The sequence below is a fragment of the Columba livia genome, chromosome 17 (assembly GCF_036013475.1).
Source record: "Columba livia isolate bColLiv1 breed racing homer chromosome 17, bColLiv1.pat.W.v2, whole genome shotgun sequence".
NCBI lineage: Eukaryota > Metazoa > Chordata > Aves > Columbiformes > Columbidae > Columba > Columba livia.
In genome coordinates, this window is record NC_088618.1 from 14,367,444 (window position 1) to 14,395,059 (window position 27,616).

The 27,616-nt window shown below is 64.4% G+C and overlaps 2 protein-coding genes across 12 annotated transcripts; one reads left to right on the plus strand and one right to left on the minus strand.

The window, feature by feature from the left end:
• Window positions 1-303: 303 nt before the first annotated feature.
• On the plus strand, window positions 304-23,533 carry SMTN (smoothelin). 10 transcript variants are annotated; one of them, XM_065034007.1, is made up of 22 exons: window positions 315-501; window positions 5,574-5,734; window positions 5,965-6,058; window positions 6,151-6,229; window positions 6,320-6,657; window positions 8,329-8,431; window positions 8,635-8,888; window positions 9,040-9,103; window positions 10,398-10,496; window positions 11,249-11,623; window positions 12,684-12,787; window positions 14,870-14,986; window positions 16,067-16,435; window positions 16,528-16,603; window positions 16,878-17,036; window positions 17,611-17,673; window positions 17,838-17,901; window positions 18,218-18,388; window positions 18,464-18,584; window positions 18,657-18,808; window positions 20,129-20,300; window positions 22,602-23,533. In XM_065034007.1, the coding sequence occupies exons 1-21, from the start codon at window positions 451-453 to the stop codon at window positions 20,271-20,273; spliced, it is 3,159 nt and encodes a 1,052-aa protein (XP_064890079.1). In that variant the 5' UTR covers window positions 315-450; the 3' UTR covers window positions 20,274-20,300; window positions 22,602-23,533. The 10 variants fall into 10 exon arrangements, with proteins under 10 accessions (XP_064890081.1, XP_064890079.1, XP_064890084.1 ...); XM_065034009.1 differs by lacking the exon at window positions 20,129-20,300 and having other exon boundaries at window positions 304-501; XM_065034012.1 differs by lacking the exon at window positions 14,870-14,986.
• SELENOM (selenoprotein M) lies at window positions 23,504-26,087 on the minus strand. Of its 2 annotated transcripts, XR_010466845.1 has the most exons (6): window positions 25,878-26,087; window positions 25,768-25,803; window positions 25,632-25,666; window positions 25,007-25,085; window positions 24,321-24,914; window positions 23,504-24,186 (listed from the first exon to the last, which is right to left on the minus strand). XR_010466845.1 is itself a non-coding variant. In XM_065034022.1 (5 exons), the coding sequence occupies exons 1-5, from the start codon at window positions 25,989-25,991 to the stop codon at window positions 24,702-24,704; spliced, it is 477 nt and encodes a 158-aa protein (XP_064890094.1). In that variant the 5' UTR covers window positions 25,992-26,087; the 3' UTR covers window positions 24,214-24,701. The 2 variants fall into 2 exon arrangements, 1 of the variants encoding a protein (XP_064890094.1); XM_065034022.1 differs by lacking the exon at window positions 23,504-24,186 and having other exon boundaries at window positions 24,214-24,914.
• Between the last annotated feature and the right edge of the window lie 1,529 nt (window positions 26,088-27,616).

Below are 27,616 nucleotides of genomic sequence, written 5' to 3' on the forward strand. Positions count from 1 at the left end.
AAAGGCTGCGCCGGGACCGCCCGGGGGGTGGAACCCCCGCCGGGCCAGGCCCGACCGCCGCGGCACGGACCGCACGGGCAGGACACCCGCGGCATCGCCCCTGGGCTCCGCGTGAGGCCCAAGGGAGCCCGGGGCACGGCGGCGGCTCCGCTCAGCCCCACGGGCCGGGACCGGGACCTCGGGCCGAGCGGGGCGGGGCCAGGCGGGGCGGGGCCGGACCGTCCGGAGCGAAGAGCCAATGGCGGCGGCGGGCGCTGCGTGGGCGGAGCCGGCGGGGCGGGGCGGCGGGAATCGGCGGGCGGTGGCGGCGCGGGCGGGAGCGCGGGCGGGCCGGGCCGGAGCCGAGTGCGGGGTCGCGCCGCCTCGGCCGTCCTTTGTTGTCTCGGCCGCCGCCGAGCCTTCGGCCGGCAGCAGCGGCGGGCCCCGGCGGCGGGCGGGCGGGCAGGCAGGATGTCCCAGGACAACCTCGTCGGCATGGACGAGGGAGCGCTGCGGAAGCTGGTGAGTCCCCGCGGCGGGCAGGGCCGGGGCATGGCGGTTGTGGCGGCTCCCGGGGGCACGGGTCGGTGTTTGGCTGGCGGTGTCCCGGCTCCCTGCGCCCCGCCAGGGCAGGGGAGGTGGTGGCTGTCCCGGGAGCACGGGCCCGTCTGCGCCTCCGCGGATGGAGGAGCCGGCGCTGGACATCAGGCTGGGGGCGAATGGGGAGGCTGGCAAGGAGCTGCCGCGGTGCCTGGGGGCTCCCGGGCAGCAGCACCGGGAGGGGCCCGAGCTGGCCTGGGCCGGAGCTCTGGGCACGCCTGGGCTCTAGCACAAGCCCCTCTCCTGCCCCAGTGGCTCCAGAGACTCTGGCCCTCCCGTGTTGGCCACACTTGGCCCTTTGCTCACATCCTCTTTTAGCCTGTAATGTCTGTCCATTTGCTCCATCTCCTGGGCTGGCGGCTCCAGCCTGAGACATTTCCTGCTGCCGGCTCAGCTACCTGCTCACCGCTGTCCCAGTGCCAGCTGCTGTCTGGCCCAGGTCTCTGCTTTTGCGGTGCCAGGGGCTGCTCCTCAGGCTCCGTGCCCTCATGGCTGGGCATCTCCTGTGTGGCAGCTCCTGGAGCAACATCCAAGTTGCTTCCCTGCTCTGTTTCTTCCCCCTGGAGTCCGAGCTGGAGCTGAGCCCTGACTTCACAGCTGCCAGGGCTGGGTGGGCTCGTGGGGGACAAGTGCCTGTGTGTCCCAGATGTGGGACTGTGTGTGCTGGGCTCTGACCTGCTCCGCCAGGGCTGTTGTGCCAGGAAGCCTTACAAAGTGCTGAACAGCTTTGGGCAGCCCTGCCCTTCCCTCCAGTTCTGGGACACGGCAGGCTCAGGGCTGAGGGTTTGCTGGGGTGGCCCAGGCGGGTGCTGGGGAATGGTTACGGCAGGAAGCTGAGTCAGCCGGGAAGGTGCTTCTGCGGGAACAGGAAAGAGTTGGGTGCTGTGGCATCGGCGGGACGCGGGAGCTGCGCCGTGCTGTGGGCAGGGGGTCAACATCGGGGTTGTGTTACCCTGCCAGAGCCTCGTGATGTGGCACCCTCAGCCTGCTCTGGGTGACAACATGCAGACTTGCCCTTTGTTGATGGGCTGAGAGCCCGCCACTCTCTGTGGGGTGACATCAGGGCCGATGGGGAGCCCTGAAGGAGTGGGAATTAGTGGTTGGGTTTCCCCTGTCCTGTCAGTGCTCTGGCTCTGCCGTGTCCCAGCTGAGGTCTCTGGGCTGAGATAGAGCCCTGGGAGCGGTGATGGGGTGGGTGTCGAGCTTGTGGTGCAGCTGGATCTCCCGCCGGCCTGCAGAGGAGGATCGTACCCGCGCGGCAAGCACCGCGTCTCCCTGGGGCTTCATCTTGGACCGTCTGGGGCTTTGCATCCCCAGAGCACCCTGCTGTGGCTTGAGTCTCCCCGTGCCTGTGTGGCGCAGGCCGGGGAAAGCCTGCTCCAAGCTGACATGACGCGGGGAAGGAATTATTTGTCTTTCTGGTTAGGTTTTGGCTCCGCTCAGCTGGAAGAGGATTAGCCCATATAAGGGAAAACTGCCTCTCCCACCGCTTCCTCCCTGCTCCTCTGCCCTCCCCAGCATTTAACTCTGGGCTGTTTCTCCTCCCTTCTCCCAGAGAGACCTTGAGAGCAGCGTTGTGGTGTCCCTGGGTGTCCTGGAAGAAGGAGTCTGGGGGATGTGAGCAGGTCCCTGCAGCCTCCGTGCCGGGACCGTTGCTATGCTGGCTGGGCTGGGAGCTGCCCGGGAGCTTCTGCTGCCAAACTCCTTCCCATAGGCATCCATGCGGTTCCTGCCGCAGTCCCAGGGAGGCCAGTTGGGATGAACCTGTGGTGCAGCATGAAGGTGAACAGGGGCTTGGAGAAGCTCAGGGAGGGAGCTGCAGGGAACAGGGTAGATGGCACTGCAGGGTGGCCCTTAGCTGGTGTCTGGAAGCAGGCCGTCATTTGAGTGCTTGGAGCTATGCTGAGCTCCAGGCTGTCGTCAGCTGGCTCAGGGCTGGGCAATGCTCCCCTCTTCTGGCCCCTCCAGGTCCCACCTTGGTTAATTAGACATGAAAGATGCAAATCTTCCTGCAGGCAGAAGCAAGGCAGGCTTGAGCTAGGAAAGTCGTGGCCATGAGGTCCCCTTCTTCTTACACTTGGTGGCCTTTGGGAAGGGCTTCAATGGCCCTGAGAAGCATTGTGTCCCAGCCATACTCCTGTCACCCAGCCATCCTTCCTGCTTTCCTCTGCCTGGGAGGCAGCCGCTGTCTCTGTGGCTCCTTCCAAAGGTGGCAGTGAAGCTTGTGTCTACAGGAGATGCTTGATGTGCTTCACTCCTGTCCCCAGAGCAGTTTCCCTGTGGCCGTGCTCCAGGCTCACAAGGACTCTGTGCTCAGCTGTTCTGGGGAGCCGGATGGATGCAGGGCTAATTACAGCCCTCCTGGAGGAGCTGCCAGCCGTGCTGGGGCTCTGAACATTGCTGTGCTTGGGCATCATCAGGAAAGCAGCCCACGGGTGCCTTGCCAGCACCCTTTTCACAAAGCCACTTTGTGTGTGCGAGGCGGGCGTTTGCTCGTAACCATTAATTTGCTGCTGGCTGGGCAGGGCCGTTGGGGCCCTGGCATGTGCCGATCCCTGGGCCTGCCTGTGCCGGCAGCGCTGGGCCCCTTGGCCCCTTCCCACCCGCTGGCTCCAGCTGTGGTTTCCGGCGCGCTCCCCGTCGCCGCTGGCCATGGAGCTTCTAAAGGCACTCGTTTGCCTCATCCCGGCTCCCTGCTGACGTGGGCTTGGGACAAAGCTCTTTCTCCTGTCCTGCTGCTGTTTGTACCACAGGGAGAAGCCATCCAAGACCCGGGTGCAGGTCAGGTCCCAGCTGGAGCCTCCTGGGCAGAGCAGACCCTGAAGCTGGCGGGTGGGTTTCACGCAGTATGTGGGTGCCACCCCTTACTCTGGGGTGCGCAGGGCTGGTGTCCTGTCGTGTCCACCCTTTCCCAGCACTCCCAGCTTCTGCAGCTGCTGCCACCCCTGCTTTGCTCTGACCCAGCTGCCGGGGCTGCACCACCAGCAGCTTGTTGAGTGAAGGGCCGGGACCTCGGCCTGCCGGTGTGCGGCACAGGAGTGTTTTTCAGTCCTCGTGTCCTTTGTGTGGCTGTGGGGAGAGCCGTGCTTGCCACAGGACATCTGCTGGACCAGGCTCCATCGCTCCCACCCTGTGCATGGTGGAGCTGGTCTTCCTGGCCAGCTTGGGTGGCCGCGGTCTCTGCTGGAGCTGCAGAGGGACAGGCCCTGTCTCCGTGCCTTTGTCCAGGCAGCCAAGGTCCCTCCCTGCCTGCAGCAGCGTCCCGGCGGCTGCCCCAGGGCAGGCAGGACTAGCTCAGGTGGGAAGCGGGAGGCCCATGTGGATGGAGGGGCTGATTTCCACCCTGACATCCCCCTGTTCTTCCCGGCCACTTCCCTGCCCTTGTGCCAGTGGAGGTGGCAGCTCCAGACAAGACACCAAGGGGGGCGGCGGCAGCGGCAGGCCCTGGCTCCGGCCCGCTCCTGTGCTGCTGTGGCCGCAATGTGCCGGGAGGGATGGCACTGCCAGCTGGCACAGGAGGGAGCACCCTGGCTTCATGCAGCTGCCCCAAATATTGTGTGTGTCTCAGGCACTGGGCTATCCGGGAGGAGCCTCCTGGGGGTCGGCGGCCCCAGCTGCCAAGCATCACACTGGGGTCTTCCCAGCTGGGGAAGGATAATGCTGCTGTTGGGGTCTTGAGGCTGGCAGGGGCTGGAGGACCATGATTTTGGCTGCCACTGGGGCTGTACGTGGTGGCTGTGTGCCTGCTAGCTCAACTGGGATGGAAATATCCTGCTCTGGTCCCCAAACTCCAAGGAGGGAGAGCAAAGGGCGATGGCCTTGCTGGAGGCTCTGTACAGGGGATTTCTGCAGGTGGTGGTTTAGAGCCCTTGGCACTGCTCAGCCTGGGCATGGCTGAGAGAACAACCTTGGATTCCTGCTGCAGTGGAACCTGAAGACCCTGGATGGGTGGCCTGGTGGTGGCCCTGCGGTGGCCTGTGGGGCTGGGAGGGGACTGATGCTCTTGTCCCGCGGTGCAGCCGCAGCTGCTCCCAGCATGCCAGTGCTTGACGCTGACAGCAGCTGCTGTGGGTCATGGGGTTTATTTTTAACGAGCTCCATGGGAAATCGCCTCCTGGGTTCCCAGTGCTGGGTCAGTCCCGCTGTCCCACAGCAGGACAGTGGGAGGACCGTTGCCCTGGTTGGCCTCTCCCTGCAGATCCGGCTGCCTTCTGCCACTCTCCAGTGTGGGGGATGCTATGCTTGGCCTGCCTTGAGGCACTTGAGCTGGTGGCAGGGTTGTGGATCTGGTCTGGAAGAGGGGAAGCAACTCTGGGTGCCCCTGGCAGGTGGGCTGAGGAGCACCCATGAGATGTTCGTGGCGGGGCTGTGGGAAGAACTTAGCTGTGCTTCCCGCTCACAGGGGGTTGGACTTTGACTTAGGACAGATCCTGCTCATGGATTTGGCTCTGAGAGCTGCCAGCCATCCTCTAGCACTGTGTGAGAGTGGGGAGGCATCCGGGGGGGCCCTCCTTGGGGGAGTGCTGGGACCCTTCCAACCAGCACCTCCTGCTGTGGGGGTGGCGGGAGAACAGGCTCTGCTGTCCCCCGCTGCTGCTAGAGGGGCTGGCATGGGCAGGTGGGCTCGTCTCTCTGCTGGTGGAGTGATGGGGCAGGGCCGCGGGGAACCCTCCTTTGGGTGCCGCGTGGACCACCGATGGGCATTCACGCCATGCTGCCCCTGTCTCCTTGCTCCTCACGTGCCTGGAGATCTCAGTGCCACTGTGACTGCCCCACCTCACCATGTCTGGTCCAGGAATCCTGCCTCAGGGGGGCCATGCCCGCTCCCCGCGGGGCCAGGCAGTGCTGGGCAGCAGGCACTGTGTGCGTGGGCCCCGCTGGACAGACGGCCCCATTGTATGGTGCGTGGGCAGCCCAGCACGGGGCGGCACCAGGGCTGAGCTGGGGGCCACAGTGGCCGGAGCTGGTGCTGAGTCCGACCCTGTCGCACCCAGCTGGAGGCAACGCTGGACCTGGCTGAGCGGCGCCGCATCCGCTCGGCTATCAGGGAGCTGCAGCGGCAGGAGCTGGAGCGGGACGAGGAGGCGCTGGCATCCAAGCGCTTCCGCCCCGAGCGCGGCAGCCACCGGCAGGACGACAAGGAGAACTGGCCGCGGTGAGTCTGGCGTGGGGTGGGGGTCCTGCTCGCCCCCGCCTCTGCCCCAGGGGATGGTGACTTTGATGCCTGGCCCCACTGTACCTTGCACAGAGGGTGGGAGCAGCCCCACACCAAGCGGCTTGGCCCGCGGGTGGGGTACGCTGCTTGAATGTGCTGTTGCCCATGAGAGGACTTTGGTCCTGAGCACCCATGGCAGCTCCCGGCTGGCCACTCTCACCCCCACACAGGTCCCGGCGTCTGGAGGAGGAGCAGCAGACAGCCCTGGCTGCCTTGTCCCGGCAGCTCGAAGCCATCACCGACGTGGAGGAGCTGACAAAACTGGTGAGTGACCGTGTGCCATGGCTGACTGTGGTCTGGGACTGACTGTGTGCCAGGCTGACCCTTCTTCTCTCCTGGGCCTTTCCCTCTTGCAGCTGCGGGCGGCAGGTGAGTACGAGGAGCGCAAGCTGATCCGAGCTGCGATACGCAAGCTGCGGGCTGAGGAGATTGAAGGTGAGGCACTGTCCCTGTGTCCCAGGACGGCTACCCCAGAGAGTCTGGAATGTGGGCAGCTCCTTCCTAAACACCTTTGCTCCCATCCAGCTGCAGCCCTGGCTGGGAACGTGCAGAGCAGCCAGAGGGACGGCAGTGAGTGCCCTGCTGTGCCTGGGGATGTGAAGAGCAGCCAGAGGGATGATGCTGAAACGCCAGCCCTGTCCGAGAGCAGGAAGAACAGCCTGAGGGACGATACAGAGCTGACAGCCCTAGCTGGGAGCAGGGAGAGCTGTGGCGAGGGCAGTGCTGAGCCCCTGGCCACAGCCGGGAGTGGGGAGAGCAGCCAGCAGGATGATGCAGAGCAGTCAGCGCTGGCTGGGCCAGAGGAGAGCAGCTACAGGGGAGCTGCAGAACAACCCCCTGCCGAGGAACCTGGAGGCTCAGCGGTGAGTGTGCAGGGTGCTGCTGGGGGACAGGGCCACTAAAGACCTCCTCACCCTTCCCTTTAGCTCCTGTACCTGCCTCCCTGATGTGCAAAGCCCCAGGCATGCTGGGCTTGCCCACCCAAGAGGACCAGGGCAGGTGGAGCTGGGGACATGGGGGATGCAGCTGGGCTATGCCAGTGTGGCCCCAGCAGAGGTGAGCTAGGGCTGGGGGCTCAGGTCTGGCTGCTTCTGGGCTTCTCCCTGAGGATGCAGCCTGAGTGCGAGTGCTATGAGTGAGGGGTCTGCAGGCCCCTCAGTGCACTTGGTGCCCCCCTCCCCACAGCAGTTCTGCAGGAATGCTACTCTCTGGAGGCGACAGCCGCTCATCCTGCCTGTGGCAGCTGCGTGCATCAGTCCTCCTGCGCAGGCAGAAACTCTGAACCCCCTGGGCCCCTGCTGGTTATTCCTGCTGGCCCCTGAGCAGTCGGGGCTCGCTTTGGAGCGAGGCTGGTCCGCACCGGCCATGGCTGAAGGAAGCATGAGCTAGTGGGCAGGACAGGAAGGAACAAGGACAAGCCTGGGTTTCCTGCACAGCGGTGGTGACCCTGCAGGGGACTGTGGCTCTTGTGACAGTAGGAAGTCCCTGTACAGACACCATGTGGGGTTGCTCTTTGGGAGAGAGCATGTGGAAGGGAGAAGCTGAGAAGGAAGGTGCGGGTACCCACGTTCACCTGTGTTCAGCCCAGTTTTCCTGCCTGTGTGCCCTGGGGCTGTGGCCCTGTGCCACCTTTCAGCACTGTCTGTCTTCCCCATCTGGATGTGCTGGCATGCTGCTCCCAGTCCTGGCCATGCTGAGCAGCTGGCAGGGCTCTCCCACTCTGTTCAGCTGATTACTCCAAACACAACACCATTTCCCTTAAAAGATGGCTGCAGTGGTGCCTGGGTTTGGGTCCAGCTTCCCTTGTGCACCCCTTCCACCTCCCCCTGCTCTGGAGTCACCTCCGCATCTGGAGCCCGCAAGTGCTGCTGGAGGCACTGGCAGAGCCAGGACTTGCACCCTGTGCCATCGCTGGTGACACCCAGACACCCTGGCCCTGCTCAGGCATGCGTCAGGGACACACCTGTCACCTGCCTGTGGTCCCAGAGCATCCCATCTTTTGCCAAACAGAACTGCTAGTGCTGCGGGCAGGGACAGAGTGATGCCAAACTGGGTACTGTCTGCCTCATGCAGCCCTGGGGCAGGGGGCAGAACGGGACAGAGGGCACTGGGCAGGAGTTCTCCTCTCTTCCCACCTTCTGGTATCCATGCTAGACAAGGCTGGTATACTTGTGGCAGGAGCCAGAGAGCGTCCCAACAGCCAGCTCCTTGCTCCATGCACTGGTGCTTATCAGCCCCACACAGAGGAGTGCCAGGAGCACCAGGTTTAGATCCCCCGCTTGAGCAGACATGACGTCCCCCTCACTGCCTGCTGGAGACAGCAGGTGTGGGGACCCTTGTTCACCTGCCAGACTCCTGCAGTGACCTCTGTGGAGGGGGCAGCTTGTCCATCCCCGGCAGCATGTAGGCGAGGCGGCATGGGAAGAGGCCACGGCCTGCGGCATGTTCATGGCCAGGTGTCAGTGATGGAACAGGGTGACCTGGCCAGAGACTGGAGTGGCACTGGCCCTGTGCTCACTCGCTGCTCTCCCCAGGCCCACAAGCCAGATGATGCAGTGAAGCAGGAACACGTCTCGGCTGGAATGCAGGAGCTATGCAGCCAGGAGGCGGGAGACCCCCAGAAACCCAGCACCCAGGGTGAGTCCCCACAAATGCTGGTGGCAGAGCCCTGTCCGGGTGTGTGCCTGGAGCGGGAGCAGTGCTGGGCCAGCTGCGGGCAGGGGCGGGAGGATGGAGAGGGCAGCACGGCATATCCCAGCGGTGCGGACAGGGGAGCTGGGCGCCTGGCGGGTCCACGGGAGCAGGCTTCCCCCGTGCACAGCGTCTCTTCTTTCCCACAGCTGTGGTCTCCAGGACCCTCGTGCTCCCGGAGCTGCAGCTGCCCCCAGAGCCCAGCCCGGAGCCTGAAGATGGTGGCAAGGAGCCAGAGCGGGCCCAGCTGTGTTCCCTGGGTGCTGCCCAGCCCACAGGCCAGCACCAGGCAGCCTGGAAGGAAGGGAGCCCGGGCAGCCCTGCCAGCACCCAGGAGCCGGGTGCAGGGCAAAGCCGCCGGGTGGAGCAGCCCCACCTGTGCCAGCCTGGTGCCAGCAGTCAGGTACAGGACTGGCGGCACAGGCTGGGGCCATCACTGCTCCTGTCACCAGCGGCTGGTGGTCCCATGGGTGAAGGCACTTTGGCATGAAGGTTTGGGGGGGGAGGGTGTGCCCCCCCCCAGCTGACTGATTTGCCCTCTTTCCTCCCTGCAGCTTGGTGTTGGGTTGCGTGGCCAGGTGCTGGGGCCGGCTGGGAGGCACGGGGAGCCACCCGTGGGTAAGTGCAGCCCCGTGGGGAGGGAGTGCTGGGGCTGTTGGCCCCCCCGCCACCAGCTGGGCAGAGCTGTCCCAGGAGACCCCCACTGCCCGCCTGCTCTGCGGCACACACATCCCAGTGGTGCAGGGAAGGGCATCAGTCTTGGGGATGTGACTTATGCCCACACAGACTGGGGCAGAAATGTGAGGGCAGGATGTAGATAGGCCAGGGGCCATCTCCAGCTGGTGGCCATTTGCCACCTGGCCGTACAGTGCCTGCCCCGGCTGGGTGCTGGGGGAATGAGGTGTCGCGGGCTGTTTATCCATCCCCCAGCTCTGGGCTGGGCAGCAGCAGGGCCATGAAAGGGAATTGGTGCCTGCAGCAAACCCCGGCCTTTTGCATTCTTTGTCCCAATAAGGCTGGGAGCCGTCCGCCTGCTGGCCCCGACCCACCCCCCGGGGCTGTGCTTGCTGGCCCGCCTGGGCCCAGCACCCTCTGGGTCCTCCCCACAGCCTTGAGGGATGGCAGGGCCAGCACCTGCCCTCTTCCTACTGTCCAGAAAACTGTCCCCACGGCTGTTCTGGGAGGAAATGGAGGGAGGAAGGGGGAAACACAAAGCAGCTCACTGCCCTCAGGGTCAAGGTTCCCACTTGGGGCTGCTCTTGCAGGTGGAGGTCCCCTTCCTCCAAGAAGCCCCATGGGCTGCTGGTTCCTGGGAAGGCAGGAGCCCTGGGGAGATGCTAGGGGGTGGCGGACTGCAGTGTGGCACAGCCCTGGGGTGGATGGAAGTGTGCAGGACCTGACCCCCATTGCCTCACCCGGGGTCTCAAATCTGGGTCCTGGAGAAAGGCTGAGCCCCCCATTTGGGCACCAGCAACTCCAGCCCCAGGCCAGAGTGCTGCCTGTTTGGTGCCTGTCTGCTCCATGGGTGGGGGCTGAGCCACTGAGCCCCCTCTCCTCTCCAGAGGCAATCCTGGGCTGGCTCTGCTATGCCAGGGCCTGGCAGGTGCAGGGGTGATCCCAATCTCTTGGCACAGACCCCAGGTACCACTTGCTGCCCCTGCTGTGGCACTAGTGCCCCACCTCTGCCTTGCCCTCCTCTGCGGTGTAGTTTTGGCTCTGCCCTGCAGTGCCAGCTGTCTGTGTGTGCTGGTGCATTTTGGCACTATGCTCTGGGGAGTGTGAGGTGACATGGAGGGGGACCCCAGGGTGCTGTGCTTGTAGGGGGGTGGGGATGGCAACAGCACCTTATGCCACACTCACCCTCTGCCCCCCTTGTCCTGTTCCTTGCATATCTGACATGTCCCTTCCCAAGTGGCGGTGCCCACCCAGGATATAGCGGGGACCCAGGCTCGCCTGAACACTCACCGGTGGGAGCAAGCACCTTCCTCTCCACGCCCAGCCGGCCGCACAGGTAAGGTCCCAGCTGTGGCTGCCTCCACTCTCTCTGCTTCCCAGACCCCAGCAGAGCCTAGGCAGGCGCCGAGCTCTGTGGTGGCAGGATGCCCCTGGCTGAGCGGGGCTGGCTGCTGGCTGCCCACCTCCCCGGGCACCCATCCCTCCCCCCGGGCACCCATCCCTCCCCCCGGGCACCCATCCCTCCCCCCGGGCACCCATCCCTCCCCCCGGGCACCCATCCCTCCCCCCGGGCACCCATCCCTCCCCCCGGGCACCCATCCCTCCCCCCGGGCACCCATCCCTCCCCCCGGGCACCCATCCCTCCCCCCGGGCACCCATCCCTCCCCCCGGGCACCCATCCCTCCCCCGGCACCCATCCCTCCCCCGGCACCCATCCCTCCCCCGGCACCCATCCCTTCCCCGGCACCCATCCCTCCCCACCCACGTGCACGCGCAGCCAGGCCCCAGCAGAAGCGGGGGCAGAAACTCTGAAGGGCTGCAGGCGCCCTGGGAGTGGGGCAGCGCGTGTGCCACCACAGCCGGAGGTGTTGCATGTGTGGTGGGCACCCTGGGGGCAGCATGCATGGTGGGGGCACCTCGGGGCGCGGGGGCGGGGGGGGAGGGTAGGGAGGGCAGGAGGCACGGTAGAGGGCACCCCGGGGCGCTGCATGCATTGTGCGGGGCCGGGCACGGGGGTGCGGCATGCATGGCGGGGACACCTGTAGGTCGCTGCAGCCCTGGTGACCACACCGTGCCTGTCCCCCGCAGAGCCGAGCCCCGCCGGGCCGCCGCGGGCATCCTCGGTGCGGGAGCGCGCCCAGCGCTTCACCCCGACGGGTCCGGGACCGGCCCCCAGCGCGGCGGGGGCGGGCAGCGCGGGGGGGCGGGCCGGCCCCGGCCAATGGCAGCGGGGGCCCCACACGGCCCCGCCGGGGCCCGCTCAAAACGCGCGGGCCGGCAGCGGCGGAGGCGCAGAGCAGCGCCCGGCCCCGGTCCCCGCCGGCCCCCGCCCCGGTGCCAGCCCTGGCCTTGACGGCATGAAGACCTACTTCACCATCGAGATCAAGGATGGGCGCATGCAGCCCCTCACGCCCCGCGTCGTGGCCGCCCCCGGCGGCCAGCGGGCAGGTGGGCACCGGGCGGGTAAGGTGGGCAGTGTGGGCAGGGGCATCCATGGGATGGGATGAGGGAGACGGGTGGTGCAGGCAGGTGGCATCTGTCAGGAGACTGAGTGGGGAAGATTGGCAGCGTGACAGGTGGGCACTGTAAGGGTGATGGTTGTGAGTGGGCATCGCTCAGGGAGGTGGGGCTGGGAAAGGTGGGCGCTGCAGGGCAGTGTGCACCGTGAGGCAGGTGGGCGCTGGCAGGGACGCCATGGGACAGTGCTCCTGACAAGATGATGTGGGCAGTCAGAGCAAGTGGGTGTTGGTGGGCAGCTGGGCACTGACAGGGCGGTGGGCACCAGGGAGCAGGTGGAAACCAGCAGGCAAGTGGGCAGCAATGGCCAAGTGGGTAGCAATAAGCCAGGCAGACGCTGATGGGATGTGTTACCAGCAGCAGTGGCATTTGAGTGCTGGCGGCCCAGAGCAGAGGGTGAGCACCGTCAGAAGAGCAGAAGCTGTGGGCAGGAGCTTTCCTGGTAGCCATCACCCTTTGGCAGGGACACTCAGCCTGCTCAGGGCATCTCAGTACTGGGAGACTGTCTGGCCCCACAGCCTGTGCCCATCCTCAGTGTCCTGCCACATTCTTGCCCAGGGTCCATCCCATGTCCCATCCCTATGACCGTGCCCAATTCTTTGTCCCACATTCATGCTCTGACCCCACTGACGTCCTGGTGCAGGGCAATCCATGCGGTCTTGCTCTGTCCCATTCCTGTTGCTGCATGGTGTCTGATCTGTCCCTGCCTGCAGACATGCCTGACTTAGAATGCTCCTGGGGCTGTTCCTCACACTGGGAGGTCTTGGCTCTAGCAGGAGTGCTGTGGAAAGTGCCCTTCCTTGGGAAGGAGGGTAGAGCCGGGGTGCTGAAGGAGGCCTGGCTTCCCCATCCCTTGGCTGTCCCCAGAGCCCTTCCCCTATGTCAGAGCTCGGTGCCCACCACTGATCAGGATGCGTGCAGCAGTCAGGCCAGAGCCGCTCCCCAGGTGCAGGGCTGAGCCTGCTGGGCTGGCACAAATCCTGCATGCCTCCCACTCCCCCTGCAGAGGTGACCCTGGGGCTGCGGAGCACCCCCATCCGCATCACCACCATCCCCAGCAGCGGCAGTGGCGTCTGCAGCATCAGCAGCGTCAGCAGCAATGTCATCAAGGTGAGTGCCCAGAGAGACTGGGTGCTGTGGGGCTGTGCCCCACTTGGGCATGGTCTGGGGGTCCTGGGTTTGGGGTGGGGAACAGTGACGAGGGTGGGTGAGTTGGTGCTGGCAGCACAGTCCAGAAGCTCTGGCTTTTGGTTTTGGGGTTTTCTTGGGTTTATTTTGGTGTTGTTTTGTTGGGTTTTTTTTGTGTGTTCAAAGAGAGCCCAGGGTCTGCACATGAACCCGCAGCCACATGAACCCTCTGGACTGTGCCGCTGTGTATGCAGACATTTGGGGCAGGTGGAAGGGAAGTGGGCTGGGAACCTTCTGTGGTTCTCTCTCTGTTTTAAATACCTTTTAGGGTGGAAGCAGCTTAGGGAAAAATCCATCCCCGCCCACTCCTCTGTTTTCCGTCCTAGAAAGGGCCCTTGGCTGTGGTGCTGGGCATCCTGCCCGGGGGTGCGCCCTGAGGGTCTGTGACCCGCCCTGGAGCTGTGGGCTGGGGTTCTGCTTCCTGCTGCTCTGCAGTCTCAAGCCAGCAGTGGAGCGGCAGCCCCAGCCTGCCTGACCCAGGAGGGATTCTTGGGTTCGACTGGAAAAGAAAAAAAACCTGCCCCTGTTCTGTTTTGGGGGGTGAGCGGGGTGCTGAAGGCAATGGGACTTGGTGTGTGCAGGAGGCAGCTCCATGTGTGCAGCCCCTTTAGTGCTTTTATCTGCTCCTGGCCATCTAGGGTAATGCAAGGCGCACGCAGCCTTCACACGAGCCAGGATGTCAAGTGCAGCGCTGCCTTGCTCGTGGCCCTGGGCTCGTTGAGCCAGCTCTGCAGGCACTGCTCCTTTGGTGGCCATGGCACTGCTGGTGGCCATGGCGCCGCTGGCTCAGGTTCTCTGCTTGGCCCTCGCCAGCACGAAGCAGGCAGTGCCCGCAGCCCGGCAGGGCTGCCCTCAGCAGCTGGTGCACTCGCTGGCGGGTCCTGCTGCCCACACAGGGTTCCTTCCCCGTGCTAATGCGCTTGGGCAGGCTTGGCCCAAGCAGCCTGTCAGCTCTCATTAAGGTATTAGCGGCACTGCCTGGTGGGGTGGGGGGCTTGGGACCCATCGGCCGCCCGGCGGGAGACACTGCCTCCAGGTGTTCTCCCACGGGCAGGGAGGAGGAGGCAGTGGCAGCAGTGCTGACGGCCCTGCCAGGTAGGGCTCAGTCGGAGGGACTGGTGGGGTGTGGGGATCTGGGGACAGTGGCTATTGCAGCGTGTCCTCTGACTGATGGGGTGCTGCCTGTGCCCATTGCACGGGGACCTGGTTCCCTGGTGTGCTCACCAGGCAGGATGGGAGGATGGCGACTGAGGCCCTCAGACCAGCACCAGCCTGGGGCTGGCAGTGTCGCTGTGTTGTGGGTGGTGCTGGCCAGGGGCAGGATGGCATTCCGACAAAAGGGCACGTGGGTGGTCCCCGGCCATGGGGCAGCTGGCACGGTGATGGTCTGGGGCTGATCCCACGTGGAGGCTCTACCCCGCCCACTGTGCCCCACAGCGCCCCCAAACAGGCACCGAGGGCACTGGCAGCAGCCCAATGGGGGCTGCTTGGTGGGGCTGCCCCTCGTTGAGCCACCTGGTCTTGGGGCTGGAAACGCTGCCAAGTGCCAGCGCCTGCCTTGGCACCCGCGTGCGGGACCCCCAGCCGCTGCGACAAGAATAGCTCAGTGGGCGCGGAGCTGTGCCGGGCCAGCCTCCAGCCGGGGGTGGTGTCCCCGACGCCCCTATAAAGGGCAGAGGACAGCTGAGCGCGAACGCTGCAGTGCGCGCTGGCACCACCACCATGCCGGGGGTCAGCCTGGAGGGGCTGGCGCAGGCCGGGGCGGCCGAGCTGATGGAGCTGCGGCGGGAGCTGGGGGCTTTCCGGGGGGTGGTGGAGGCGCAGCTGGAGCAGGCGCTGCAGCAGGTGCAGCCCCTGGCGCGGGCGCTGCGGGCACTGGAGGAGGAGCACCTGGAGCTGCGCGCAGAGCTGGCGCGCCTGGGCCGACGCCTTGACCTGCTGGCGCTGTGGCTGGGGCCAGAGCCCCCCGGGGAGGACATCAGCACCCTCTTTCTGGAAGCACAGGACCCTTGCGCCCACTTTGAGGGCACCGAGGAGCCCAGCAGCCCTGTGGCCCATCCGCCTGCTTTCTCCAGCATGCGCCAGCAATCGACCCTGCACCTCTCCAGGAGCAACAGTGGTGTGAGTGCAGGCAGCCCTGCCCCACGGCAGCGCCTGGCGGGGGGACGGGAGGGCGACACCAGCCCATGGGGCTCCCAGCAGTCCCGGGGTGTCTGGAGCCAAGGTGAAGCCCCTGGCACAATGTGGGACTATGGCTGTGGTGCACGGGCAACAAAGTGTCACCGGGAGCTGCTACCATTTGGGCTCACTGCTGCGGGGGACAAATGGCGCCTGCCTGCTCCACATTGCCGGCGTGCCGGCAGGGCGGGCAGGCTGCAGGCAGCTGTCCTGCCCCCGCCCGCACACAGCAGTGGTGAGGCACAGGTGGTGGCAAGGGCGCACGTGTCACCTCCTGCCGGTGGCTTTGCCATGGGTCCGGTGCTGGGCCGGGGCAGCGTGACGCAGGTTGGGGGCCAGGTGCGCAGTGGGGCTGCTCTGGCCCTGCGCCAGCACGTCCCCTCTGCTGCCTCCCTGCCCTATTCCAGGCCTGGCCCGCTGCCTGCTGCGCATTGCTGGAGGGTCGTGCTGAAAGGGACTTGGCATCCTGGCTTTGCTCTGGTGGGGACTGAGCTGGCCTAGATCCTGAGCAGGGATGCGGGGGACGCTCTTGATCTCCTGCACAAGCTCTTCTCTCTGCTAAATCCCTTAATTCTCTGGAAATCCCGTGTGCTGCTAATCGCGTGCACTGGCCTTGCCAGCACTTTGCCTGCTGCTGGGTACTGGGCACTGCCCAGCCTGGAGCACCTAGGCAGCCCCTGCCCGCTGGAGGACCCTGGCACCCTGATGTGATGGGGGCTGGGGAATATTTGGGAATGTTTTAGCAGCCAGACCGAGGGGAGGTCAGAGACTCCTGGGCCCTCTCGGGGCAGTGGGTGCCACAAGGGGGGATGTTGCTCTCCCCTTCTTGCCTTGGTCACTGTGGATGCCTGTGGCGTCCCACCGGTTGTGAGCTCTTACACCGCATGTAGCATGTCTTCTCCAGAGTCCCTGCTGCTCATGACACTGGGCAAGTGTCAGGGTGATGTGGGGCTTGGACCCCGAGCAGCATGGGGGTGGTGGCTGAGCCGGCAGGGGTTCAGTCAGGTGGTGGTGTCCTTGTAGATGGAACCAGAGGTGGTGGAGCAGCCCCAGACGTCGAGACTGGTGGTGGAGCAGCCCCAGACGTCGAGACTGGTGGTGGAGCAGCCCCAGACGTCGAGACTGGTGGTGGAGCAGCCCCAGACGTCGAGACTGGTGGTGGAGCAGCCCCAGGCACCGAGACTGGTGGTGGAGCAGCCCCAGGCACCGAGACTGGTGGTGGAGCAGCCCCAGGCACCAAGACCGGTGGTGGAGCAGCCCCAGGCACCGAGACCAGAGCCAGAGCTGCCCAACGGCATGGAAAAGGTCCAACTGAGGGAGCTGGAGAGAAGGAGCAAGCTGAATATCGAGGAGCTGAACAGGATCGAGGATGAGGATGTTCTGGATAAGATGGTACCTCCTTTGCTGCTGGGCTACTAGGGGAAGGCAGGGGGACTCCAAGCTGGTGGCAGTGGGGTGATGCTCACCTCCATCTCCTCCTGTAGCTGGATCGGACAACAGACTTCGAGGAGCGGCGACTGATCCGAAATGCCATGCGGGAGCTGCGCCAGCGCAAGCGAGGTACTTGGGGATGGCAGTCCCAGTGGTGGTTGAGGCTGTGGTTGTGGTGTTGCAGGTAGAGCAGACAGGGCTCTAGAGTGGGGCCGTCCAGCTGTGGTGAAGCAGGAGGGCGCATTGGGTCTCCTGCACCCCTGGCTGTGCCAGGCTGAGGATATTGATCTCCCAATGAGCCAGTTGTGGATGGCAGCAGCAGGCAGGACACCTGGTGTGGCAGGGACTGTGTGCACTGCCCCTGCCTCTGGCTGCTGACACCAGCTCCCACCTGTCTTTGCAGACCAGCGGGAGAAGGAGCGGGACCAGCGGCTGCAGGAGACAAGGAGCCAGGCAGGGAGGGCCGGCCATGCCACCGAGACCACCACCACGCAGAGCACCCAGTCAGCCGATGGCTCGGCACGCAGCTCCGTCACCAAGACTGAGCGTCTCATCCAGTCTAGTATGGGCTGTGCTGGGGGGTCGTGGGGCCTGCTTGCCCAGCACAGCTGGTGTGCTGGCCCTTCGGGAGGCTGTGGAATGTCTTTCCTGACACTGCCACTGCAGCTTCTCCCTGCCATTCTCACCACTTGTTGTGGGTATGCCTTAACCACACTGGGAGCAGGACCGTGGTTCAGGGCTGTTTTGCTGCATCTCCTCTGGCTTGCTCTGATCCTGCCTGGGGATCTTTAAGGAATCTTCTCTGGTGACTTCCTACCCAATCCTCCATCCCATTGGGCTGGCAGGGGCCTTGTCTGCACTTTGGGCCTGTCTCCTGTCCTCTGTGCCTCTGGTCTTCTAGTCCCTGTGTGGCTCAAGCGGAGAGTTGCTGCAGGGGTCAGGGATGCTCTGGTTCCCTTGCTCCTTTGCACTGGCATTTTTGTTGTGCTGTCCCCGCTCTGCTTGCCCTGGCCACTCCTTTACCATCTGAGACTTCTTGTCGCACTATGTGGATGCGAGGGTGCTTGACAGCGGTGGGTGTCTGTGGATGCCGCTGCCCCCGGCCCCAGCTGATCCCGTTTCCTCGCCCCCTGCAGGTGATGGCACCAAGACCTCCCGTACCACAACCATGGAGTCGAGTTATCTGAAGAGATCAGACAGTAAGAGCTTTCACTGTGCTTTCCCCGTAGCATCCTCTGGCGTATCTCCAAAGGCATTGCTGCCACTGAGCCACCCCTGCCTGTGGTATGGGCAGAGCCCCCCACCTGCCTGGCACTGCTTCCCTTGGCTCCTGCCCAAGGCCTCTCTCTTTCTCTCTCTGCAGGTGGCAATAGCACATTTGTTCAAACAAAATCATCCTACAGCTCCTCATCCAAGAAGACAGGCAGGTAAGCGGTGGTGCCTTCCTGGGATCAGCCCCAAGCAGTCCCTGTCAGCCTCCTGCTTGCACAAATTCTCTCTGCCCAGCTTGCAGTGTCCTTGTGCAGGCATGTCCCCAAAGCCTCCTCCTGGTCCTTGGGGCACACTCACTTTGTCCAGCAGTCGCCATCGCTCCCTCCATGGACATGGAGATGTCTGCACTTGAGGCCACGCCGCAGGGACACAGAGGTCTCCAGAGCTCCGGGGCTGACAGCGGGCTGAGGCCACCATGTGCCCTTCCCTGGCTGCCCACAGCCCCCTTAGCTCTGTCTCTGTCTCCCCCAGCATCTTTGACCGTGAAGACGAGAGTGCCTCCAGGCAGAGCAGCCTGGCTGCGCTGGAGCGGCGTCAGGCTGAGAAAAAGAAGGAGCTGATGAAAGCTCAGAGCCTGCCCAAGACATCGGCCTCGCAGGCTCGCAAGGCCATGATGGAGAAGCTGCAGAAGGAGGGTGGGAGGTGAGGCTGGGCCGGGGGCAGGCTCGCGGGCGCAGCGAGCACCGCTTGGATGACACCCCATGTCTTCTGCCACAGCTCGCCAAACCCCGCGCCAGCACGCAGCGCCGTACAGCGCTCCTCCAGCTGTGTGACCAATGCCAACAGCATCAAGCAGATGTTGCTGGACTGGTGCAGAGCCAAGACCCGAGGCTATGAGGTGGGTGCCACCTCCTCTCCCTGTCCCCAGGGCCAGTTTCTCTGCCCCTTGATAACTCTCCTGCCCTTGCAGCACGTGGACATCCAGAACTTCTCGTCCAGCTGGAGTGATGGTATGGCCTTCTGCGCCTTGGTCCACAATTTCTTCCCCGAGGCGTTTGACTACAGCCAACTGACACCTCAGAACCGCCGCCACAACTTTGAAGTGGCCTTCTCCTCCGCAGAGTACGTAGTTCTCTTGACATCACATGGGCTTAGGGTAGCTCAGGGCAGCTCTCCTGCTTGCTGCCTGGGGCAAGGGAACACAGGCAGGGGCGATGGCGCTGGGGGTGAGCGCCCGTCAGCGTCGCTCCCCCTGCGCTGTGCAACAAGGTTTGGACACTGGGGAGAAAGCAGTGGCAGCGTGGACAGAGCCACGAGAAGCCAGCACGACCCAGTCTGGCGTGGCGAGGGTGGACATAGAGGTCTGGGCTTCCTGGGTGTGGGGCAGAGCACCCAAAGGCAGGGCAGCAGCCCCCAAGCCCACCTGGCTGCAGGCAGTACATACCGTTCTGGGGTGCCAGGTGTGGGACCACAGCCCCTGGGAAGCAGGGCTTGCCCATGCCAAGTGCCTCCTTTCACGGTCATTGGAGCTCAAACACCATCGCAGCTTCTCCAGTCTCTTCCCTTCCCCTTTTGCTTCTGGTTTTTCTGGGTGCTGAGAGATGGGAGCGTGTCCAGCTGGAGGGCTGGCAGCCAGCCCCTCTCTCCTTCCTTCTGTCTCTCTCCCACCTGCTCCTCCTCCCCTCCAGCACCCTGCCCAGTGGCAGGGCCGGGCAGGTGGAGGTCCCATCCCAGCCGGTGCCTGGGGCGGTGGCGTGAGCTGGGAGCTCCCACGAGCTCCTGGGTGCTGTGGTGCTGTTCGGATGAGTGAGAAGGGGGCCGTGTGCCTGGCTCTTGGCGTTCCTGGTAATGGACTTTTTGCCTGAATTGGGGAACCAGTGTGTGGACTTGAGAGAGCCATCAATCTCTCCAGCCTGGAAGCCAGGTGGCCTCTCGTCCTTCCTCCTCCTCCAGCTCTTGTGAGCGTCTCCTCCTGAGCTTCCTGCACCAGGGCTGTGCCGCGCAGTTCCAAGCGGAGCTGGGCAGGAGGGCTGGGCTCGCCCCCCCCCCCATCCTCCCGGCGGGTCTATATAGAGGCTATATAGAGCGCCGCTCCGCTCTGGAACCCGCTCCCTGAGCACCCGGCGTGCCAGAACACTTCACTCCTCCTCCCCTGCCTCTGTCTGTCCTTCCCTCTGGACCTCACGCCTCTCCACACCGCTCACCTGTCCTCCCCCTCCCTTGCTTGTGCCCCCTGAAATCTCACTGAATGGCCTTGGTGCGGCAGTGCCCAGAGCCCTCCCGTCCCTGCATCGCGCACTCCCAGAGCATGCGAGAGCAGAGCAGCATCTGCCTGGGGGTGGGACGGGAACTGCATTGATCCGTGTCTCTTGTTTTCTCTCTTTCTCCCCTCCCCGACTGGGCTGCGGTCACTGGCTTGCCCCTCTCTCTCCCTGCCCTCAGGAAGCACGCGGACTGTCCGCAGTTGCTGGACGTGGAGGACATGGTCCGGATGCGCGAGCCAGATTGGAAGTGTGTGTACACATACATTCAGGAATTCTATCGCTGCCTGGTCCAGAAGGGGCTGGTAAAAACCAAAAAGTCGTAGCCCATTTTCACCCCCCTGGGAGCGATGGTGAGAACCTTCCCCTCCAACTACCTTCCCGTGCCCCACTGGCACCACTTGGCTGAGGGGCCAGGGAGTGGCTGCCGTGGCTGGGGAAGAGGCTGGGGGAAGCAGGTGGGCGAGGGACGAGCGCTGGTGGTTTTGGCCAGCGGGGCCAAACTGTGGTCAGGAGAGGGGTAGAGGCGGCCAGCTGGCCTCTGGCCTTCCAGAAGAGCATCCATGGGGATCTGGGGAGCCGGGGACTCTATCACCCTTGGGGGGCTGTTGGCTTTCCAGCCACGGGGATGGCACCAGAGGGAATGGAGCTGCCACAGCTCTTTCCTCCCCTGTTGGCTGAGCCTGACCCAGGAGTGAGCAGCTGGGGGTGCTGCTCTGGCTGCTCTACAGCAGCGTGAGCCCGAGCGGTGCTGCCTGGGTGTGGGTGAGCCCCCATGGGATGCCCCAGCATCACTGTTCGCCCTTGCTGCCTCCTCCCCGGCCTGGGGTTGGTGGTGGCTGCCGCCCCCGGCAGGGAGGGGCTGCAGCCGCTGTTGCGGGGCCAGGCGGGGGCCATGGTGCCCGGCCCGGCCCGTGAGGTGCTGCCTGCTCATATATGGGCAAGAGCAGGGAGCCTGGAAACTGTGAGTCAAGGCTTGGGTCCTGCCTCATCTTGCAGTGTTTGTGCTTGTCTTCAGGGGCATCCCAGCTGGCGCTGGAGCTCCCGCTCCCCCCGGCTCTGCATAGCACCACCACACCGGGGCCCAAACAATGGCTTTATAAGGGCAGAACCGCTCTCCTTGCGCTGCTGTTCCTTTGCCATCACCTCCTGAGCCAGGGCGGGTAGTAGCAGGGGGCCTTGAGCTCAGACAACCACATCCCTGGATGGGGCCAGTGCTGGCCAGGCCATCAGCTTGGAACCCATCATCTCCATGGCTGCATCATCTCCAGTACAGCTGAAGCCCTGTGGGAGAGCTGGGGTGGCAGGGTGCATGACCAGGGTCCTGGTGGAGCTCTGTGCTGTGTGGCTCTTGGTGGCCCTGCTGTGTCCCAGGGCCCTGGCACCAGCTGGGGTCTCTCCTCAGCTGTGTCGGTGCCAGCCCCAGGGGCTGGAATGGGCTGTGCTGGCAGGCTGAGGTGTGCAGCAGGGTTACTGCTGTCTGGGAAGATGGGGGTGATGGCTTGTGGGGGCTGTTGTAGTGGTGGGTGGCAGTTTGGGATTCAGATCCTCCCTCTGCTCAGAGCTGCCCAGTGCACCCTGTCATTGGGGGACAGCCCCCGCTGGAGGGTGGCCCTGGGACTAGAGCAGCCAGGCCGGCCGTGACATCAGCAGGGGCTGCCAGTTCACCCAAGCAGCCCCAGGTGCTGGCGCAGTCCCCCCAGGCACTCATGGCCACATCAGCCGTTAGCAGCAGCAGCAGCCCAGGGTGCTCCTGCCCTGTCTGTACCCTGGTGGGCCCTGGCACCTACCACACTGCCTGGCAGGGGTGGAGGGACCTGGGCAGGGCTGGGGGGCTGCAGCCATGTCAGGGTTGCTTCTGTGCAGCCCCAGCCTCCAACAGAAAGGCAGAAGGGCAGAGGTGGCCTCCCCTCTGTGCCTTGCGTGGCCGTTCCAGTGACTACCCAAATTGTGCTGGAACCTCCCCAGCTGCCTAGAGAGCCCCAGAGCGGGAGAGAGATGGCACTTGCCGGCCAGAGAGCTGGGTGGGGGGTGAGGGTAGGGCCCTCCCAAAGGGGTAGCGGCAGAGCCCAGAAGCTGTGACCTGCCAGGACCCCCAAGGTTGGCAGCTACTCGAGCAGGGCCCTGCACAGACCCCAGCAGAGCAGTGGGGCTGCAGGTGCTGGGCGCAGGCCAGCACCGGGCTGGTTGGAGGGGGGCAGTGCCCACCCCACGCGTGGTACTGTGCCTGGGGCAGGCAGTGCCCTGAGCTCGAGTCCATGAGTGTGGGAACTGGGCAGAGCTGATGGGAGGCAGGAGAGCTGGGCCAGGGCTTGCAGCAGGAGTGATGGTCAGCAAGTGACCAGGAGCCCTCTGCCTTTCGCTGGTCCAGTTGCTGGCGTTTGGGGCAGGGCCACAGCACAGACGTGTGGGCAGGCTGGCAGGTGTCCCTCCTCAGCTGGGGGAGGAGGAGGGTCAGCACAGCCTCTGCAGGGGGTGGCTGCCAGCACCGAGAGCTGGGTCACAGAGCATCAGGGGACTGCAGTGGGTACTGAGAGGTGGGCAGGAGCTGAGGGCAGCAGTGCCAGCAGGCCTGGGGCAGCCTGGGTCCCCCATCCCAGCCCCTGGGGTGGGGCAGCTGGCCCGGAGCCATGCTGAGGTCTGCGTCTCTGCAGGACGCTGGTGGACTGCGTGCCGTTGGTGGAGGTGGAAGACATGATGATCATGGGGAAGAAGCCAGATCCCAAGTGTGTCTTCACCTACGTGCAGTCCCTCTACAACCACCTGCGTCGCCACGAGTTGCGCATGCAGCAGAAACAGTGCTAGAGCCTGCCCTGCCCACCACCCCGCTGCCCCCTGCCCTCAGGGCTGCCAGTGGGCTGCTTGCCCCAGGAGGGTCTCGGGGGGACACAGGACTGGCGCTGGGGGCTCTGCCACCAGGGCAACCCCACGCCTCTGCCTCGCTGGAGCTCCCTCTGCCCTGGCTGGCTGCAGGCTGACCCTGTGGGCAGGGCAACGCAGGGCCAGGCAGGTGCTGCCAGGGATGCTCCCCAGCTTGGCTGCCTCCTGCACTCCAGTGTGTTAAATTATTTGTTCTCCAGGAGCTGTTTGACCTGTGGGCAGCACCTCTGTGTCCCCGGGGAGGTCTGGGCACAGCTGCGCCATCAGGCCCAGGGCTGGCATGGGTCATGGGCCGAGCAGGGTTTCGCAGCCCAGCCCAGGTCGCAGTGCGTCTGCCAGCGGCCCCTTGGCCCCTGCGAGGAAGCCCCTCTGCCCACTGTAGGCCCTGCTTGGTGCCGCCTCCCTGGGGCCGGCTCCACGGCCCTGTGCTGACACCCTGCTTCCCACTGCGTATGTGCACCCTGGGCCACTTCCACACCAGGGGGCTGCAGCACCCGCATGCTGGGGAGTGGGCAGGGAGGCGAGGGGCCCCGGGGGAGCGAGGGGGCCCAGGAGTGAGCTGGGACGGCAGCCCCTGCTCTCCTCCCCAGCTCAGCTCAGGGCACTATGTGCTCAGTGCCACTCACCCCTCCACCACCATCTCTACACCCGCGTTGACACATGTACCAACACCAGCCAGACAATAAAGGTTTATTCTATAGGGTGACGCCTTTGCCTTGGGTCCTTCTCCCCAGCCACACTGCTGCTTTGTGCCACCAGTGCAGCATTTGCTGCAGTGCCCAGGAGAGCGCTGGCAGCCCTGTCCGCAGGCCTACTGCTCACCTGGCCCGGGGGGGAGATGTGGGGCACGTGCTGCTCCTCTTGCTCAGGGACAACACCCAGAGCCAAGGGGCACCATCAGCATCCCACCCTGACCAGCTGGTTTGCTGCCCCCCACCACCCTCAGGTCTGGTATGGGGAGAAGACCCCATGCTGCCACCAAGACTGTGTGCAGGCAGGTCTGCAGACAGTGCAGCTGTGCTCTGCTCCCTTCCCAGACAAGGACCAGATGTCCCCTGGAGCCAGCGCAGCCATTGAGCTTTGGCTCAGCACTGCAGGACCCACTTGCGGGGTCACACCCATACCTGTGCAGCCTGTGAGCAGCTTGGCCCAAGCTGTGGTGCCTCATCCATCTGTCCGTTGCACCGCAGAGGCGGTGGCCCAGGAACAGCATGGTTTGTCTGTGGGATGGTCTGTCAGCTTGCTAGCAGTGGTTGTGACCCTGACATCTCCTCCTACCTCTGCAAGTGGCTCTGGGGTACCCAGCTCCTCCTGGCATCGAGTACAGAGCAGTGCGGGATGCGCCCCACTGACCCCTCCCTGGAAAGACAACACATTGCAGCCAACTGTATACAAGAGCTTTACTGGGGGCTTGAAAGGAGAGAACTCTGCTGGGGTGTAAAGCCCAGGGACAGCTCTCCCACCTCAGGACTTAGCACATCTACCCTCAGCACCTGGCACTTTCTGCTGAGGGCTTCATCCTGTCCCGCGCAGGTAGGATGCTGCTGCACAGCACTGGGAGCCAGCGAAACCTTGGGGCATGGCGAGGGAGCAGGAAGAACGCTGTTCCTCCTGACCGGCGAGGGGTGCCAGGCTGCAGGGGAGGGAAGGCAACGAGAGGCACCCAGGACCCCTGGGATGTCCACAATGCCTAGAAGGCCCCTACTCAAGGCTAGAGCTGCTCAGGGCATTCCTGGGGCAGAGAATACACGGCACTGAGCAACAGCAGAGGCACCTTCACCACCCCGCAGCACTGTTCCCAGCTGCTGTAATGCCCTCATCCCCACGCGCTGGGGAGTGTCTGCAGGGCCTCCTCCCGAGCACAACACCCCCCACTACAGCTCTGGGTGTTCTCCCTCATCACGTTCAGGGGGAGTCTCGCCATCAGCAGCGGGAGCTTGGTGGGGCAGCAGGGCGGGCAGAGGCCTGGCAGGGGCAAACTGGAACTCCTCAGGCACAGGGGCATCAGGTGTCTCCTTGCGGTAGAAGCCCAGTTCCTGCACCAGCTGGTTGATCTCCTCCCGGGTCATGTCACTCAGGGGGATTCTCTGAACACAGATAGGAATTGCAGCCTGGTGCCTGCGGGGCACCGACCACCGAGTCCCTGCTGTGGTGGCAGGTGCCACAAGTGCCTGCTCACCTCCAGCTCCTCGTATCGGTGGCTGAGAAGAACAAGCTCGGGGTCAGCACCAGGCAGGTGCTTCATCTCCAGGTTATGGCTGGGCAGTGTGTTAAGGAATACACAGTACTGGGCAGGCCCGTGCACCCCTCATCCTACCCCGTCCTCAGTCACATCCCCTTTCCCCCCTCCCATCCCATTCTGTCCCCCATCTCAACCCATCTCATTCTCCATTGCATTATATCCCACGCAGCCCCATCCCACCTCGTCTTCAACCATCCTGTCCTCCACCCCTCATCCAATCCCATCCTCCATCTCATCCCATCCCATCCCATCCCTCATCCTGTACCATCCTCCATCCCACCCCTCAGCCCATCCCATCATGTCCTCCAGCCCATTCTCCATCCCCTCCTATCCCTCAACCTGTCTCACCCTGTTGTCCATTGCAACCTGTCTGTCCTCCATCCCATCCCCTATCCCTGCCCCATCCCGCCTCCATCCTGTCCCCTCCCATGCTGTCCTCCGTCCCATCCTGTCCTCCATCCCCTTCGGTCCCACGCCACATCCCGTTCCCCACCGCCCGTTCTGGCGGGCTCTGTGCCTGGAGCGTGGACACACCCAGCGGGGCTGCAGCGGCGGCGGGTACTAGAGGGGGATGTCCTGGGTGACGAAGGCCTTCACCTGCGGGCAGAGCGGGCGGCCCGGCGCTGCTCAGAGGCGGGGGAGCCCCGGCCCCTGCCCGGCCCCGGCCCCGGCCCCGGCCCCCGTCCGGCGGCACTTACCTCCCTCAGGCGGTTCAGCCGTCACCCGCCGCAGGTCTGCGGGAGAAGACACCTCGTCACCCCGGCGGCGCCCCCACTGTCCCCGCACCGCCCGCCCGCCCCGCGCTCACCTCCACCTTGCCCCGGGCCAGGTCCCGCAGCTCGGCCCCGCGGAGCCGGGGGGGCCCCGGGCCGCCCGCCGCCAGCGCCGCCAGCAGCAGCGCCCGCAGCAGCGCCCGCAACATCGCGCCGCTGCCACGTCACGGCCCGCGCGCACAGGGCGCCCCGCCCCGGCGGGCACGGGCACGGACACGCGCACGCACGCCACGAGCCGCCGCAGCACGAGCGCGCTGTGCACGCGCAGAGGGAGCGCACAGTGCGCGTGCACAGCGCGAGCACACGCACACCTCGTGCACTCACACGCACCGCCCGCGTGTACAGCGGGCACTGACACACCGTGAACACACTGTAAACACCCCGCGCACACCCTGCGCAGTCGACACCCCCCACACACACACAGAGAGACTGCGAACGCACATACCGCACGCACTGCCCCCGCACACACACGTGCACCCCCCACACCCCGCAAATACACACGCTACAAACACACCCAAACCACAGCCGTGCATATGCACACTGCAAACACGCGCTCATGGGCACACTGCACGTGCCCATCACAAACTGTGAGTGCACCATGGGCTGCAGCCACCCCCATACAGCAAACACACCATCCCTACACACACAGACACACACACACACTGCACACACAGACAGTGACATGCAGGAGACAGTGTGTCTGTGCACACAACCACACACAAGCTGTGCACGCTCACACATCCTCCTGCACATACAGCTGCAGGCACTCATGCACAGCTGCATGTAGAGCTGCACCTGCACGCAGCTATGTGCAGTCCACACACCAGTGCACAGATGCGATGACACAAACAGCAGCGAACAGAGGTGCACAGTAACCCCTCCACGACTGCTCACAGCGCGCCTACACCCAGACTCATCAGCATACACAGCAGCGCAGAAACTCACACCAGTACATGCACTCACCCGTGTAACAGTGCACGCACACACTGCACGCACACCCAGCAGCATGCACACACACATGCTGCACACCCCAACTACATGCACATACAACTGAATGCACACACAGCTATGCATGCACAAAACAGCGTGCACTCCCGCACACGCACCAGCCACACATGCGGCTGCACACAAACACCTGCACAGACACACATCCCCCTGGTCTGGTTGAGGCTGGAGGCAGCTTTGGGGTTCACCTGGTCCAACCCCCTGCTCAAGCCCGGCCTCTCAGAGCCAGCTGCCTGTGACTGTGTCCAGTCGAGTGCTGAGTATCCCCAAGAACAGAGATTCCATAACCTCCCTGGCAACCTGTGCCAGGGCTCGGTCACCCTCAGAGGGAAAAAGTGTTTCCTGATGTTCAGAGGGACCCTCCTGTGTCCAGTTTGTGCCCGTGGCCTCTGGTCCTGCCACTGGGCACCTCTGGGAAGAGCCGGGCTGTGTCCTCTGCACTTCCCTTCAGACACTTGTATACACAGACGAGATCCTCCTGACCTCTGCTCCAGGCTGGACAGTCCCAGCTCTCCCAGCCTCTCCTCTTGTGAAAGATGCTCCAGTCCATCACCTTTGTGGCCCTTCACTGGGCTCCCTCCAGTACGTCCTTGCTCTTGGAAGCCCAGCACTGGACACAGCACTCCAGCAGTGACTGATAGAGGGAACTAACTAACACTTTAAGGCTGCCTAGTTTAGAGCTTTATGTAACCAATTTTGTTAAGAAAAAACAGAACTTCATCGAATGCCAAGAAGTTTTACAGCACCTAGATGTAAACTCAAGGCACCT

What these genes read in the sequence shown, in the direction of transcription:
- SMTN (XM_065034009.1), top strand. Translation starts at nt 451, where the DNA reads ATGTCCCAGGACAACCTCGTCGGCATGGACGAGGGAGCGCTGCGGAAG. An exon ending in GGCAGGTGGGCACCGGGCGG is followed by an intron (nt 11,624 to 12,683) that starts GTAAGGTGGGCA and finishes CTCCCCCTGCAG; the next exon opens with AGGTGACCCTGGGGCTGCGG. An exon ending in TCTCCAGGAGCAACAGTGGT is followed by an intron (nt 14,987 to 16,066) that starts GTGAGTGCAGGC and finishes GTGTCCTTGTAG; the next exon opens with ATGGAACCAGAGGTGGTGGA.